At 43.7% G+C, this 16,385-nt stretch overlaps 1 protein-coding gene across 2 annotated transcripts in view; it reads left to right on the top strand.

Annotated features, from left to right (window-relative positions):
- The first annotated feature begins 363 nt into the window (after nt 1–363).
- Nucleotides 364–16,385, top strand: part of SMAP2 (small ArfGAP2) — a 48,650-nt gene continuing 32,628 nt past the window's right edge. Inside the window, exon 1 of one of the 2 annotated variants that reach the window (XM_069587301.1) lies at nt 364–1,000. In XM_069587301.1, coding sequence (XP_069443402.1) covers nt 898–1,000 — 103 coding nt within the window. In that variant the 5' untranslated portion in view covers nt 364–897. The remainder of the gene's footprint in view (nt 1,001–16,385) is intronic. The other variant, XM_069587306.1, reaches the window with a different exon arrangement.

Here is a 16,385-nt window from a genome sequence, read left to right on the forward strand (position 1 = left end):
GCATATACATAATGACTATTGGAAAACCATAGCTTTGGACCTCTGTTAAGAGGTTTAGAAGGTAGGACTCTTCTATTTGGCTGTTGAAGGAAAGAATAAGCTTTGGAGCATTCACAACCCAAAGGTTACATAAGGATGGTAAAATTTTAACTCATAGAGAGGTTTGGGGGATAATGTTGGGATCATTCATAGAAAGCGCTCAGCACAGTGCCTGGCACGTAGTAAGAGCTCAGTTATTTGTTGTTTCCCTTCACTTTCCTCCACTCCCTCCACCCGCTCTCCGCCTGCTCCATTCATTCTTTTCCAAGGACATGCAGGGGGCGTGCCCAATCCTCCCTCCGCCCCATCCAAGCCCCACCCCTCGCTTCTGCCCGGATTGGTTCTTGAGAAGCGGAGCGGAGGGAAGAGCCCAGTCCGGAGCGGTGGGGGCGGGGCGCATGCGCGGGCTGGGCTGGGTGGAGGAGGAGAGGAAGAGCTGCCGGAAGTAGGCGGCCGAGGTGGTGGCAGAGCAGGCGGCAGCTGCCAGGGAAACCGAGGCGCGGGAGCCGTAGCCCGCTGACAGGCAGGCCCGGGGGTCGTCTCTGCGCCCGGCAAAAGCAGGAGGCTCGAGCGTCCCTGTTGCCTGGGCCGAGGGTCCCTGCCTGGTCCGACAGCCTTGTTGGGACCTGGGCCTTTCCCTAAGCCCGCCAGGGGGCGCCGCCCTGAGGGGGCTGCAGAGTTGGGGGGCAGGCGCGGCTGACTGGAGAAGGGGCGCTGGACTGGGCAGGGGGAGAGGGCTCCCGCGTTCTCAGGAGGTGCCCTGGGCCGGGGACCGGGAGTCCTCACCTCCGGACTGAGGCAGGGGTTTCTGGGGGCTAGGAGGGCGCGTCGCCCTCTGCCCCCGCCGGCACCCTGGCCATGACGGGCAAATCGGTGAAGGACGTGGATCGGTACCAGGCGGTCCTGGCCAACCTGCTGCTGGAGGAGGATAACAAGTTTTGTGCGGACTGCCAGTCTAAAGGTAGCGCATCCTTCCTTGCGGGCGAGGGGTCCAGCCTCCGGGCGACACGGGGGAGGCGACCTGTGTGGGGAGGGGGGAGGTCTCTAGAGCTTAGGGGGCCCCGACCGTCTAAATGGTAACGCGTGCTTCCCTCATTGAGGAGGCTGCTAGGTGTTCTGGGGCGCCGGGATTGGTGTGGGGAGAGGTTGAGAGGGCGAGTGTGTGTGGTTGAGGCTGGGGTGGGGGGCGGGGGCGGGGATGGTCGGGGTTGGGGGAAGTGGCATGGTGTGTGCAGGTGAGAATGTCTACATTTCAGGGCTCTGAATGAGTTCTGCGCCGACGGTCAGTGCAGCTCGCAGCCTTCCGCTTGCAAAGCTGGGGGTGAACTGCAGCGGGGCGGGGAGGGGGTGGGGAGGAGAGGGAAGTGAGATGACGGGGAGGAAAACTGCTTAAATGGTTTTTAAAGGTGGTGAGCGTGGCTGCCTGCTATTTGGTTAGCAGTTCCTTCTGTCATTTTTACAGCCTTGCTGAGATCTGACAGAGTGCTTAGGTGGCTTTCCTCTTCCAGGATGTGTGGAGGGGGGACCTGGCTTATGCAGTGACACAGTGCGGATTTCTAGACAGTCTAGCCCTGGCTTGTGGAGTGTGCTGGAGGCCTGATGTGTGTGTGGTGGCAGGAACTAGCAGATTGTGGCTGTAGTGCAGGATCGGGCTTAATCAGTGCAGAGAAGGAAACGAGGGCTGCATCGAATTTGTTACTTCCATGGCGATGATCCTTCTAAAGATGAGATATGATCATGGCAGAGTCTTTGTTTTCTGTGCCCTCAAAGATTCATGATTTGGTACAGTTACAAATTGGTGTGCTACCAAAGCTTGCTTATTAGTGAAATATTTGCACTTGAGATTGATAGATTACAAATATTTTGTTTCCTTATTTTCTTTCTGAATTCTTTGGAATATAAATTGGAGTTGGGAAAATTCCTTTTTTGGTTTGGGAGCTATTGCTAATTTACTTTTGTTCATAACGCAGTGAATTCACCTGGATTGTTTGTCGTATAGCATGTTGGGCATATAGTACACAACAAAGATTCAAATATATTTGTCTTTATCAGTATTGAGAAAGGAATTACGTGCTTAATTGATACTTTTACTTAATTACCTTTTATTTTGCAGAAGTAAGGTTATGTAAGGAGATGGGGGAGAGAGACATTGATTTGGACCCCTGGTAGTATATTTTAGTGCCCTTTACCAATGGGTAAATGGCATGTGCCATTAGGAAAGTGGATTCCCCCGACTTCTTTCCTGAATTTTTGCAGTGGCAAGAATTCATTTTAAAAAATACTGTAGAATCAGTTTATGTTGAGTAGGTTAATTTCTTATAGTTGACTCTCATGAGATCTGCTGCTAGCTCTATGGGGAGATTTGGCTTAAAATTTGGGAGTATATCTCTTTGGGTTGACTCAAATTCCCTTGTGTCCTCAGTTGACAGATCTTGAGTTACAGTGAAGCAACCCACTGAGTGAGCACTGCTCCGTTTGGGGAGTCAGATTCCATTTTTATAATCGGTACCACCCCTATCCCCCACTTCCCATACCACTCTTGTATTTACTCATATTCCAATAAAACATAGCACATAGAAGAGAGGTTGATTCATCACCTCCAAATTTTCTGTTGCTCTTTATCAACAGAATTACTGGGGATCAGGTAATAAAACATTAGTCAGTTCATTCTTAATGAGAGATGGTAACTGCTGGCCTGTAAACTTTATTAACTGCTTTTGATAGTAGAATCCTGGGTCCTGAAATGATTTATTTTCACAAATTAGCTTTACATTTTGGCTTGGTGGCTTCAGTGACTTGGCCATTCTATTAAAAATGAGATGACAATGTGTCAGTCAGTCATCGTTCAGTTCAGGTCAGCAAGATATTTGTGGCCTCAGTTTTCGCAGTTTATGAGTTAGCTAGCGCCTTCTACTGTTTGAACTCCTCCCATTCATTTTCCCGCTCCTTTTTCCTGACTGTGGTTGTCGTAATGGTCACGTGGACAGATGTCAGATCGTGGAAGGAAGAGACACTTGAATCCGTAGATTAAGTTATCTCTTAGCTCTGGTAAAAAACACATTTAGTGGGAGGAGGAATTTTAAAGCCATAGGCTAAAATGAGGTTTGTACTTGGGTATTTATCTGTAAGTCTCATGTCCTTTCTTACTTAGAAAATTGAGAGCTTGATTGTGTAGGACCTGGTGAGTGATTGCTTACTAATCCGTTAACATAAAATCAGATGATGTAACCCTGAACTGCAGACCTATGAACAGGTATTTTTGTAATGTTTCAAAATAACTCTGGCAGTAATTCTTAAAAAAAAATTCTTATCCTGATTTAAGAATGATATTATAAGATACATAATTTGAATATCAGAATAGAGAATAAACCTGTGTTCTCTTTGTGTAGTATAAGTTATGTTGGTTCTGGGTTTTTTGGTTTTGTTTTTAACTCTCTTGAGCATAAGACTCGCAAGTTACCTCTAAGGCATTGAAATAATTTATGTGGGAATGGAGGCCACTTTGGTACTACCTTTAAAACAAATGCTTCAACTTGCTTTAGGCTGAAAGATGTTTCGTCACCCAAAGCCTTTAACTTACTGTGGCCTTTAGGGTAAAATTTTGGGCTGACTGAAGTTGTGGTAGAAAAGAGAACAAACATACTGAAAATTTCAGATATGTTTAGCTCCACCTTGTTGAGGCCAGGTCCCATTTTTGGAGGTTTAGTCTGTAGCTCTGCAGTTCCATATTTTGTCTGTATGCCTGGAATAACTCCTAATCAGCCTCTTCAGAGAGTGGTTTAGACTGGACACTATCCTGCTGCTGCTGCTGCTGCTAAGTCGCGTTAGTCATGTCCGACTCTGTGTGACCCCATAGATGGTAGCCCACCTGGCTCCGCTGTCCCTGGGATTCTCCAGGCAAGAACAGCTGGAATGGGTTGCCATTTCCTTCTCCAATGCATGAAAGTGAAAAGTGAAAGTGAAGTTGCTCAGTCGTGTCTGACTCTTAGTGACCCCATGGACCGCAGCCCACCAGGCTCCTCCGTCCATGGGATTTTCCGGGCAGGAGTACTGGAGTGGGGTACCATTGCCTTCTCCAGACACTGTCCTATTTACCATGAAAGGATCTACCTTTCTGATGTCCTGAATACTTATGTCCATTGTTGGGATGTTCCTTTCTCAGTATCAAGGTTTGTGAAAAAAATGAGAGCTGTTTAATGAGAAAAGAATTAGAACGGAAGAAATTTGATGGTCTTGAGGAATATTTACTTTCAACTGTGAAATACCACATAGAATTCTGGAGTCTGACAAAAAGTTTGTAATATCTTTTTACTGCTCTGTTCTTCTCCTACGCTCCATCTCGGAAATGTTTCACTTCAAATCTCCTGGCCACTGCCTTTGTTCCAACTCCTAGTACGTGTTCTTAAATTCAGATTTCCTTTTTGAAAAACCACTTTTATGTGGTTCAAAATTCAAAAAGTTCAAAAGGGAATATATTCAGTGAAAAGTTGTTTTCCTGTCCCTGATCCCTTAACCAGCTTTTCCCAGTGCTTCTGGAGGTAATTTATTATGTGACTTTTAAGAGATGATACATACATAGACAATTTCATTTAAATATATTCCTTTTCAGTGCTTTTATGCAAATAATAGCATGTTACCCAAAGTCCATGGCACCCTGCGTTCTTTTTCTTCTTTAATATTTACTTATTTGTTTTTTTTTTGGCTGTGTCAGGTCTTAGTTGCAGCTCACGGGATCTTTCATCGTGGTGCTTGGGCTGAGTAGTTGCAGTGGGTCCAGTAGTTGGAGCACGCAGGTTTCGTTGCCCTGCAGCATACGGGATCTTTGTTCCCTGACCAGGGATTGAACCTGCATCCCTGCATTAGCGGCAGATTTTTAATCTCTGGACCATCAGGGAAGTCCCAACCTTTCACTTTTTCAATCAAGTGTACAACATGAAGGGCATGGAGATTCCCTCTCCATGCACAGTAAGGAGTGTCCCCATTCTCTCAGGGTATAAAGTTGAAAGATATGCATGATTTGGAAACATCTGCTCTCATTGAAGTCATCTTAGACAGTGTCCTAGCCCCCGTCCATAGCACCTGTAAGCTCACCTTTCAGGTTCAAAGAATCAGAGCTGTAGACTTTTAAAAATATGTATTTATTTATTTTTGACCTCTTCAGATCTTAGTTGCCCCAAGGCATGTGGGATCTTAGTTCTCCAACCAGGGATCAAACCCACATCCCCTGCATCGGAAGACAGATTCTTCCAATGGAAGGACTTCCAATGGAAGGACCACCAAGGAAGTCCCAGAGCTGTAGACTTCTGTTGGAAAGTAAAAGTCACGTCTGACTCTCTGTGACCCCGTAGACTGTGCCGTCCATGGAATTTTCCAGGCCAGAATACTGGAGTGGGTAGCCTTTCCCTTCTCCAGGGGAATCTTCCCAACCCAGGGATTGAACCTAGGTTCCCCGTGCATTCCGGATGGATTCTTTACCAGCTGAGCCACAAGGGAAACCCAAGAATACTGGAGTGGGTAGCCTATCCTTTCTCCAGGAGATCTTCCTGACTCAGGAATCGAACTGGGGTCTCCTGCAGTGCAGGCAGATTCTTTATCAACTGACCTATCAGGGAAGCCCTTTGATGTTGGAACATCCAATTAAACTCTGTTATTCTGCTTATTTTAGCTTTGGGACCTTTAGCATACCACCTAACTTTCTCAGTTTAACTTTCCTCATTTGAAAAATAAAAATGCCTTGTAAACTAAAGTGTTACACACATGTAAGCACTATTTATCATTACTATTGCTGAACTCATTTATTTCATCTTAATTTTATTCATTCATTCCACTTTCAGACTTTATTCCCTTAAATACCCTAGTTACTGGAAGCCACAGTTAGAATGACTCACTGAATAACTCACTAAATAGAAAACTCACCTAGTTTTTAAGCCAAAACCATTTCCTATATTTGATTCTAACTCTGGTAGATTCATCTCTAGTTTTGCTTTACTTTTTTTTTTCTGTCAATAGCTAAATCATTGCTTGCTGAATATCATTCCTAAGAACATGAACATTGCTATCATTTTTAAATTATTTTAGCTGTATCTGTGGCACCTTTTAAGAGATTTTTTTCTTAATTGCCGCAGACCTGGACAGTAGAAGGTATTTTCCTTCCATCTCTAGTTAGACACCCTTCTCCAGCCAAGATCAAATAACTCTCAGTCCTTTTACAGCTCATGCACCTTAACTCTGACCATTGTAGTTAGGCTGACAGAGTTTTACTGACAGTAATTAAAGTCCCTGTTAGGTTGTCATTTATTTTATTTTATTTATTTATTTGGTTGCGTAGGGTCTTGGTTGAGGCACACCAGATCTTGGCTGTAGTTCACAGGCTTAGGTGCTATGCGGCATGTGGGATCTTAGTTCCCTGACAAGGGATTGAACCTGCATCCCCTGCACTGCAAGGCAGATTCTTAACCACTGGACCACCAGGGAAGTCCCTAGGTTGTCTTTTAATATCAACTTATTCAACCTGTTCCTTGGGAGACATTTTCCTATTAGTTCTCTCTGTCTTTTAAATTTCATCTGGCAGCAGTGGGATAGAAAGTACAAAATGCCTTGTCTTCTGAGAGTGCAATCCCACACTGCATGTATTCATTCAGGAAATGCTCTTAAGCACCTGCTTTGTGTCAGACACTACCAAGACATGTAGATTAAAAGATAGGGCCTTTGGTCTCAGGGATTTTATAGTCTAATGGGCAAGCAGATGTGTAAACAGATAAATGATGCAATGTAGTAATTATCACTGTAGCATTGTGTACAGGGAGAAATGAAAGCATTGAAGAAAGCAAGCAAGTCTGCTTAGGAAGTCATGGCTCAGAGAGACGAGAAGGCTATGTCTTAAATGAGAAGCATGATTCTGTCAGGTGAATTTAGGGGACTTTTCATTCCAAGCCGAGGAAGAAGAACGTGCAAAGCCTCCAAGACGTGCTGTGATGTGTGTGTGAGATTCTCTAGTATATTCTCATTACATGTTGGGGATTGACAAGGGCTAAGGTAGGCAGAGACACGTCAGATTAGCTCTGCAGTTGACTTGCTGTGTGGCACTGAAATTATGAATATGCATTAGACTCTCTGTTATGTAAGAAACCCACAGTACTGGAAGTCCACCTGCTACTCAAATGGAGTTGTAAATATAGCAAACATGAAATGTTTTCTGATTGCTGAGTAGTAAGGAAGGTCAGAGTATTGTGCCCACTAGATCTCCCTTCATGAGTACATTCATTTATCTGAAAGAAGCCTAGTGGGATGCCAGCCGCAGATGTCATGCTGTTTCTGGAGTTGATGACTTTGGATTTTTGAAGCTGAGCATGCTTTCACACTCAAGCAGTCTAAGAGTATTTTATGCAAGCCCTTGGTTGTTCAGTGCTTGTGTGTGTGTTCAGCTGTGTCTGACTCTTTGCGACCCCATGGACTGTAGCCCTCCAGGCTCCTCTGCCCATGGAATTTTCCAGGCCAGAATACTGGAGTGGGTTACCTTTTGCTTCTCCAGGGGATCTTCGCAACCCAGGGATCGAACCTTTATCTCTTGTGTCTCCTGTATTTGGCAGGCGGATTCTTTACCATGAGCGCCACTTGGGAAGCTGGATGTGTAAACAACAGGCAGCTGCAGCCACATCTCTCAGTATACCTTTCAGCAAATCTATTGCTTTTAAATAAATCAGAAAACAACCTTTCTGCATTTTTCCTCTGATATCGTGGTATGTAGGTGGCAGCTTTCTTGGGCAGAGTTGTCTATATAATTGTTCACCACATGAGTCATTGTCTGTTTCTGTTCAGGCTAAAAATTCCGTCTTGGAAATAATGTCATGCAGTTGGAGACCACAACACTTGACTCGTTATGTGCATTGTGGCTGGCTTGGTATGTGATACTGGAAGCTACCTGCGCCATAGGGAGGAGATAAAGTGACATTAAATAGACTCAAGCTCAATTCCTCCAAGTGATAGCTCCTATGAAAAAGATACCCAGCAAGAATCTGCATCAAACACTCATGTGTTTTTCATTTAAGCATACAGTGCTTAACTTTTATTATTGTGTCTGCCTAAATCCTTATCACAGTTATATTTTTGTTTGAGCAATTTGCCAGTTTAAGTAGATACTAACTTTGAAGAAGTTTTATACTGGCCCCTGGAATGTGACAGTTCAGCATACCACACTGAAAAGGTAGGAACCAAGTCTATGTAGAGTAGAACCCCTTAAAGTTAATTCACTTTTACCAAATTCCTCTATTTTTAAAGAAATATTCCTCTCACAGTTAACTTCTTAAAATTGTAATTTGCCGCAGTTCACTAGAAAGTAAGCTGCATGAGGGCAGGAGTTTTGTGCCTGTTTTGTTCAATATAGTATTCCCAGCACCTAGTATGGTCGGGCACAGATCAGGCTCTCAGTAAATATTTGCTTGAATGATACAAATCCTTTGTTTCTTATTAAAAGAAATCCTTTATAACTTTTCTGAATATTTGTGTAATTCTTAGGAAATCTAAGTTTTTAAAATATATTTAAAAGTCAGGGACCCTTCAGAGAAACAGAAAACACTATAGGAGATATAAGCAGAGAGACTTTAATATGGACTAGGTTCCATAGGTGATAAAAGGGCCAAGAAGGTCAATGGGCTGGTGAGACAGCCCAGAGATTGGCAACACCTGGGACCTCTTATGTCCTAAGGAAATTAGAAGGTGCTGATGCCAGCAAAGGCCAGAAGCCTGAGCCATCTGCAGTGACCAAAACGAGTGGAAAGAAGAGCTGTCTGGTGGCAGCTGGAGCTCGGACCAAGTAAGACAGAGAGTGTTACCCCGGCTTCCCCCCTTCTCCCGCCTCTTTTCCTTATCAGTTCCTCCCATTGATGGAACTTACCAAGAAATTAGTTGGCAGGGAAGCCTGGGAGATGTAGTTCCCCGTGATAGTGTGGAGGAAGGGGAGGATCCAAATTGAGACAGGCAAAGGCACTTGAATCCCCAAGATGCGGTTCTTTCTGCTTGTAAGAGAACAGTTGAGTTATTTTGGACAAAGGATAAGAAGGGTGTTCAGGCCAATGCTTCTAAAGGAGCTTAACTGTTGCCAAAACAATAATTAGTCCTGGGAAGTAATGTAACAACTCAGTCATTGCCTGTTTAATTAGGATGCATAACTTTCTGTGGAATCTGTATTTGACTTTCCCTCTCTGCCAGGAGCAGTTTATCATTTGGTTACTTGGAAAGTAAGTTCCCACCCTGATTCTGGGAAGCTTTAGGCATGATGTGTATACACTGAGCTTGTCCCATCCACAACTAAAACCTTGGTCGGTAGCACTTAAGATATGCAAAGAGTTTTGAGGATTGCAGCCTTAAAACATGGTACGGATTAGACTTTTCTGATTGTTAAGCTGGAGCCAATTTTCCTTGCGTTGGGTATCTCTCTAAATAGTTTGATTGCTTTGTCTGTTCCCCTGCCTCAACAAGCTTAGATCAGTTAGCACTGGGGGAGAGTGGCGAGATCACCCGACGTACTGTCTTCTGTGTTGCTGTTGCTCAGCCGCCTAGCTGTGTCCGACTCTGCCGCCCCACGGACTGAAGTCTGCCAGGCCTCTCTGTTCCTCAGCGTCTCCCAAAGTTTGCCGAAGTTCGCTGCTGTCTTCCATACTGGACCTGAAAAATACTCTGTCTTGTTCAGAAGGGTGCTGCTGTTCCTTGTAAAGACAAGGCTTCTCAGGTTATTGCTGCCAGTTTCCTTCTTGATGATGAGGTGTTTAATGAGTTATGTGATACAAGTTGAGCACTTTGTAGAAGTGCTTTTTTTGTCAATCGGGTCGCCTGCCTTTGGGCGCCTGCCACATTATTGGAATTGGTGGAACTAGGCCAGCAATGGTTTTTCAGTGGAGTGTGAGTATGTTTGCTTTTAGGTGGTTATTTTCCTGCAGAAGCTATGGATAAGGACCTCTCATTGAGTAAAGTTACCAGTGGTAAAAACTGCATAGGTTTCATTGTTTTTCTCTTCTTTTCCAAAACTTAGTTTCCTCATAGCAGGTATTACTATAATTCACACATGTGATTGAAGTGTAATTTGGTATTATAAAAAGCATATCTCTTCCCAGAGTACCAGTTCTTCCCAGCCAGTCCCTTTCACCTTAAGAGGTACACCTATGTGTTTTTGAAGCCTCATGTTTAATAATTACAATATTTCACTACTGTATTTGACTCTTCCATTTTCCAAACTTTCTCCTTTCCTACCCCACTCTTCTGGATCCTGTATTTCCCCCACAGGCTTTGTGGATGCTGGTCCATTGATGGCTGAACTGCAGGTTTCTTCCCCGTGGAAAACCCCAGAGATGAGCCAAATCTGCCTTCAGCTGTGGCCACCCATCAGCGTAAGGTCACCCTGGTGGTCGTCTTCAGTTTGTGCATCACTCCCCTGAGCCCCCATGTGCCCTCTTGTGTGGCTGGAACCTGCCCTGGGGTCCCACCTCTGCAGCCTGTTGCTGGGATTTAATTGTTGCTGCTCATTTTCAAATAATGTTAAGTAGCTTTCTGACCATTTTTGTTGACCATAGCCCTCTTTTCCCCATTTGTATATTTCCTATGGGTATTCTGGTTTGCTTTTTAAATAGCTGTTGGATATGGTTTATTTAGAAAGTACTGGATTTCATAAGTCTACTTGGAAAATGCTTTGTTTATCCTTACTTAATTTCAAGTCAAAACTTTCAAAAAGAACTGTCTTAATCAGAAGCAACGAGAACCGGATCCCTCAGGCTTCATGTCATTTCTCCTCACCCAAGGAACAAACATGTAACCTTTTCCATTTTATGAGGTACTGAAAATAATAGAGCAAATACAGGAGGAGGAGAGACCTACTCTCAGCTGCAGCTGATAAGCCTGTCCCTGCATAGAGATGTGTGGAAATAGAGCACTTTTTCTTTCCCTCTATTGCAAACAGCCACACTGTCTTTCATGGCAGTTGCTGGTGATGGGAAGTCCATAAATATCCCCATGCCTCTGTCACAGAGCTTACATCTTGAGATGTGGGTTTACATGCTAATCCTGCAGTGTTATTTCCTGAATGCACACACAGTGAATTTTAACTTCTTCTTTTCTTATCTTAGTGGAAGTCCCCTGTGTGTGTGTGTGTGTGTGTGTAAATTTAGAAATGAGTTCTCTACAGTTTCAAGTCTTGAGTTTAAATCCTCTTTTCTTATCTTAGTGGAAGTCCCCTCTGTGTGTGTGTGTGTGTGTGTGTGTGTATGTGTGTAAATTTAGAAACGAGTTCTCTACTGTTTCAAGTCTTGAGTTTAAAATTGTCTTAATATTATTTAGATGGTTTTTGTTCTAGTGCCTTCAAAAAGTAATTACCTACAGAATTTTCCATCCTGTGCTGTTGATGAAGGGGGCATTGGTGTCTCTTCATGTTGACACTTTACACTTGGGTTATAACTGACCCAAGGCCTCTGATGAGAAAGAGGAAGGAAACGTCCTATTCTAATCATGATGCTTGTGTTCAAAATAGCTGGAAACAATGGACTTAATGGAGACCATTTGAAATGTGACAGCCGATTTGAAAAAGAAAGAATGAAAAGACTCAGCCTCTTCTGCTGTGTCTAAACCGTTTTTATTGCGAGAATAGCTTTAAGGGACTGGGAACTTTGTCTCGCCCAAGGTAGATGTCAGGAGATGAGTTAGAGGAACTGTTTCAGACTGAGGGGAATTTTGAGGTCTTTCTGGTGGTGTGAGTGTTGTGTTAACATTCCTGGCTCTCCTGTGAGAGAAAGGAAGCATCATTAAATACAGCATTGGAATCAGGAAGATTCCAGCTCAGCTCCCCTGAGCCTTCTGACTTGGTTTTGAGCCTTGTCTATGAAGAGGCATCTGACACAAGTGACTCAAATTAAGGATTGATAGGAACAGATTCCCAGGCCAGTTGTGCTTATTAGGTAAACATCATTAAATGCTATTTCTCTAAAAAAGAAAAACTATCTTCTTCTCATTATGAAAGTTATTCATATTTGTGATGGCAATCATTGGAAAGTATGAAAAAGTATAGTAATGTAGAAGATATTTCATATAATCCTTATCACCTATTTATACTTAAGCTTATACTACTGTAATAGAATTTTATATCATTATTGTTTTGCTTAATATTATCTTAAGCATTTTTCCTGACATTAAAAACGTTTAAATGCCTTTATTGTACTCCACTGTTTGAATATATCATTACTTAATTCTTGCCCAGTTGTTGGACATTTGGGTCTTAAATTGTCAGGATTATAAAATTTTTTATAACGAGACAGTGTGAATTTTGGTGTTGCTGTTGGACTGATGGGTTATTTATGTGTTCAGAGTTGAGTAGTGATGTGTGCCTTCTAATTTTAAGGAGTTGTCAGAGGGTTCTCCGGTTGAGCCCCTGTGGAGACGGCCTTGCTGTGGGGGCTGTTGTTTTGAACTGCCTCATTGTAGTGGACATTTGAGACGGGAGCAGAGAGCTGGGGAGAATCCAGGCTTAACCATAAGGAACAGATTTACAGGACATGATCATAGCAAGATGGGCCAAGTTATATTTTCATATCTGACATGCACTTTGCACATTTATGTACTTGATATGTGGAACTGTTCTGTCGAGCCATTGATCAGCATCTTATGTTGTTCATACAGGCCTCCTTCACTTAAACTCAGTCCAATGGGAAGAAGGATTAGAAGCCCTACTGTGGTGGAAAGGGGATAACAGCCACTGGTTTTTGCTTTTGTTTTACAAGGCTCTCTTTCGACTGTGGGTTCCATAAGGACAGGGGCCGTGTTCCACGTTTCCCTGTTACCTGATGCTCAGCATCTGCTGCGTAGTGTCTGTGCTTCTGGAACCATTGTTTTTGGAGTATAATCTGCAACATTGTGTTAGTTTCAGATGCACCGCAAAATGATTGAGGTACACACACAGACACTCACACATACGTGTGTGTGTATACACATTCTTTTTCATTATAGGTTATTAAAAGATATTAAATATAGTTCCCTGTGCTATACAGTAGGTCCTTGTTGTTTATCTATCTTATCTATAGTAGTGTGTATATCTTAATTCCAGACTCCTAATTTATCTTCCTACCCACAAAAATTTTGGTTTTGGGTTGAATTACTTTACACTTGTCCCCAGGATCATCTTTTTCTCATCTCTTTCCAATCCGCACTCTCGACTGGGTTGGGTGCAGAATGATGTCGTTTGGTGAATGGGGTAGAGCGTGTTCTGTGGGCATCGTGAACACTATCCTAGTCATGCATGTTCAGGTCATACTCTTTTTCCTGTTTCATTTTTTGAAAGTCACCTTTATCCTCTCAACTCAGATATTTGAAGCTCTGCGACATTGCAGGAAGCCCAGCAGGTGAATTTCCTGGTTGCTTTGTGATCATTGCTTTTGTGTGCCATTTCTTCTGTGTGCTCCTGGCATCTGTGCCACGTTGAAAGCTGGAGCCAGTCACAAAGCTAGCACTCTGTCCTTCCCATAGGAGGTTTTAGTGTGACACGTCACTGGGCGGGGGAGTGTAGCGGGGGGTATGAAATAGGAGGCTGAAACAGTAGCCCATTAGCCTTTCTTGTGGGATGGGAGTAAATATTTAGACGCTGTTCTCAGGTGCTGTAGAAATTAATCATAACCTTGCAGCGCTTTTAGAAGCTCTCTTTGTCCCTGCTGGAACAGGTTTGTCTAATTCGAAGAACCTTGCTTTGGCTCTTTTGAAGCTGTGTTTTTCCTTGAGACCTGTCCTGGGTTCCCCTGTGTAAAGTTCCCTTTGCAGGAACTTTCTATCCACACAGCTGGCATCTTGCCCCATCCCCTTCTGACCTGTACCTCATTATACCCAATTGTGAAACACCTGGCTTGTGAAACCTTGTAGTGAATGTCTTCCTCTGGAAGGGTAGATCTCCACCTTTGCTCTGCTCCCTTAAGGCAGGGCTGTTTCAATGACTAATAGTCTGTGTGTCACTGAACTAACTGGCTGTACTTTGATCCCAGGATTCATTTCTGTTCTGCTGTTTGTTTAGGAATGAAAGTTCTCTAGCTTTTGCATGCGGTTGTGATGCGATTAAACTGGCACTGGTTTTCCATCTGCTGGGAAAGCGGCACACCGGTGTGAAAGGGAGAAGTTCACGTCTGTGGTCTTGTGCATGAGTCCATCTGCTGACTCGGAAGGTTTTGTGTAAAGCCTCTCTCTGCCTGTGTGAAAAGCATGAGCTTCCCTTTAAACAACTGAAAAATGAGTTCTGCCTGGCTGCTTGTTCTTCACTCTCCTCCACTTCTGGGCTTCCTCTGAGGCGGAGGACTGTGGGTGAGAAGGGGTGGGAGATGAACCTTCACACACAAGCTCAGGCATTGGGCTTTCCGGGAGCAGAGAGTAAAAAGTATGTGGTAAGAGATGTGAGAGTTGGACTGTGAAGAAGGCTGAGCGCCGAAGAATGGATGCTTTTGAACTGTGTTGTTGGAGAAGACTCTTGAGAGTCCCTTGGACTGCAAGGAGATCCAACCAGTCCATTCTGAAGGAGATCAGCCCTGGGATTTCTTTGGAAGGAATGACGCTAAAGCTGAAACTCCAGTACTTTGGCCACCTCATGAGAAGAGTTGACTCATTGGAAAAGACTCTGATGCTGGGAGGGATTGGGGCAAGAGGAGAAGGGGACGACAGAGGATGAGATGGCTGGATGGCATCACTGACTCGATGGACGTGAGTCTGAGTGAACTCCGGGAGATGGTGATGGACAGGGAGGCCTGGCGTGCTGCGATTCATGGGGTCGCAAAGAGTCGGACACGACTGAGCGACTGAACTGAAGAGAAAAGAGCACTTGAAGAACAGGACATCAATACAGTGACTTGTTACTGAGCACTGTCTGTGCATAGCGCATTTCAGGTGGAGAAGGATGATTCTGACTCTGCCCAGCTGGTGGTCTCTTCTATGAACTTGGGTGAATGACTTGACCTCTCTGGGTCTTAGATTCTCCAGCTGTGCTTGGACTAGATAATCCTTAAAGTTCTTTCCAGCTTTGAAATTCTGTATCCCAGTGTTTATCTCCTTGTTATGGAGCAAGAGAGGCAGCTTTTCTACAGGATTGGTATATTCTTATATCTCACAGGCTCCAACCTAAATGGCTTAAAATAAAGATGGCTTCTCTAGGGCAGGACTTCTCAGCCTGAGCACTATTCATGTTTGGATACTTTGTTAAGAGGTTGTCCTGTGTAGGAGTTTAGGCAGAACCCCTGGCCTCACCTGTTAGATTCCAGTCCCACTTTCTGCCAGTTGTGACAACTAAAAATGTCCCCAGACCCTGACATTGCCACTAGGGGGGAAGTTACTTCATTTGAGAAGTATTGCTGTGGAGGAAGAAGAGTGGGAATGGAGGATGAAGAGCTATCTCATTGGTCAAGAGCTCTATCACCCCTCTTTAGTCGCTTATTCTAAAGATATGCCTCCCCTAAATGGGCAGGCTCACTTTGCATCTTCAGGATTTTTTTCAGGATATGAATAGATACTGGTTGTTGCAAAAAGGAAGTTAAAGCTTTAACCGGAAGTAACCTAAAGAACGAAATGTCCCCAGAGGGTGAAGACAATAACTTTTGGTGAATCAAGTTAATGTCCATTTCCTGAAGTGAGGTCATGAGCAAGAGGAAATTAGCTTAATTATCATGTCAAGTTTTGAAATATCAGGTCCACCTGGCCTTGAAATAATTGCCCAGCTGTCAGCTCAGTGATCCATCTCTATGTGCATCCTCCCCCCAGCCTGATGAAAGCCATTGAGATAGTGGCTGAAATGTCCTAGCTTTCTTACAAGATCTGGGTTTTATCCTTATTACTTTTCCTACAAAATGTTGGTTTTATTTTATTCTTTTAAAATATTTTAAATTTTTTAACCATTTTTTGAGGTACAATTTACAACACTGTGTAGTTTTAGATCCACAGCAAAGTGATTGTTATACTTGTATATATGTGTGTGTGTGTGTGATTCTTTTCCATTATAGATCATTAAAGATACTGAATATAGTTCCTTGTGCTATACAGTAGGTTCTTGTTGTTTATCTTATTTAGAGTACTGTGTATTTGTTAATCCTGGGGCTTTCCAGGTGGCTCAGTGATAAAGAATTTGCCTGTTAAGCAGGAGATGCAGGTTCAATCCTTGTGTCAGGAAGATCCCCTAAAGCAGGAAATGGCAATCCACTACAATATTCTTGCCTAGGAAATCCCCTGGACAGAGGAGCCTGGTGGGCTACAGTCCATGGGGTCACAGAAGAGTCAGACACAACTGAGCGGCTGAGCATACACTTTATATTTGTCCCCAGGGCCGTCTTTTTCTCATCCCTTTTCAG

This window comes from Ovis canadensis, chromosome 1 (assembly GCF_042477335.2).
Source record: "Ovis canadensis isolate MfBH-ARS-UI-01 breed Bighorn chromosome 1, ARS-UI_OviCan_v2, whole genome shotgun sequence".
Taxonomy (NCBI): domain Eukaryota; kingdom Metazoa; phylum Chordata; class Mammalia; order Artiodactyla; family Bovidae; genus Ovis; species Ovis canadensis.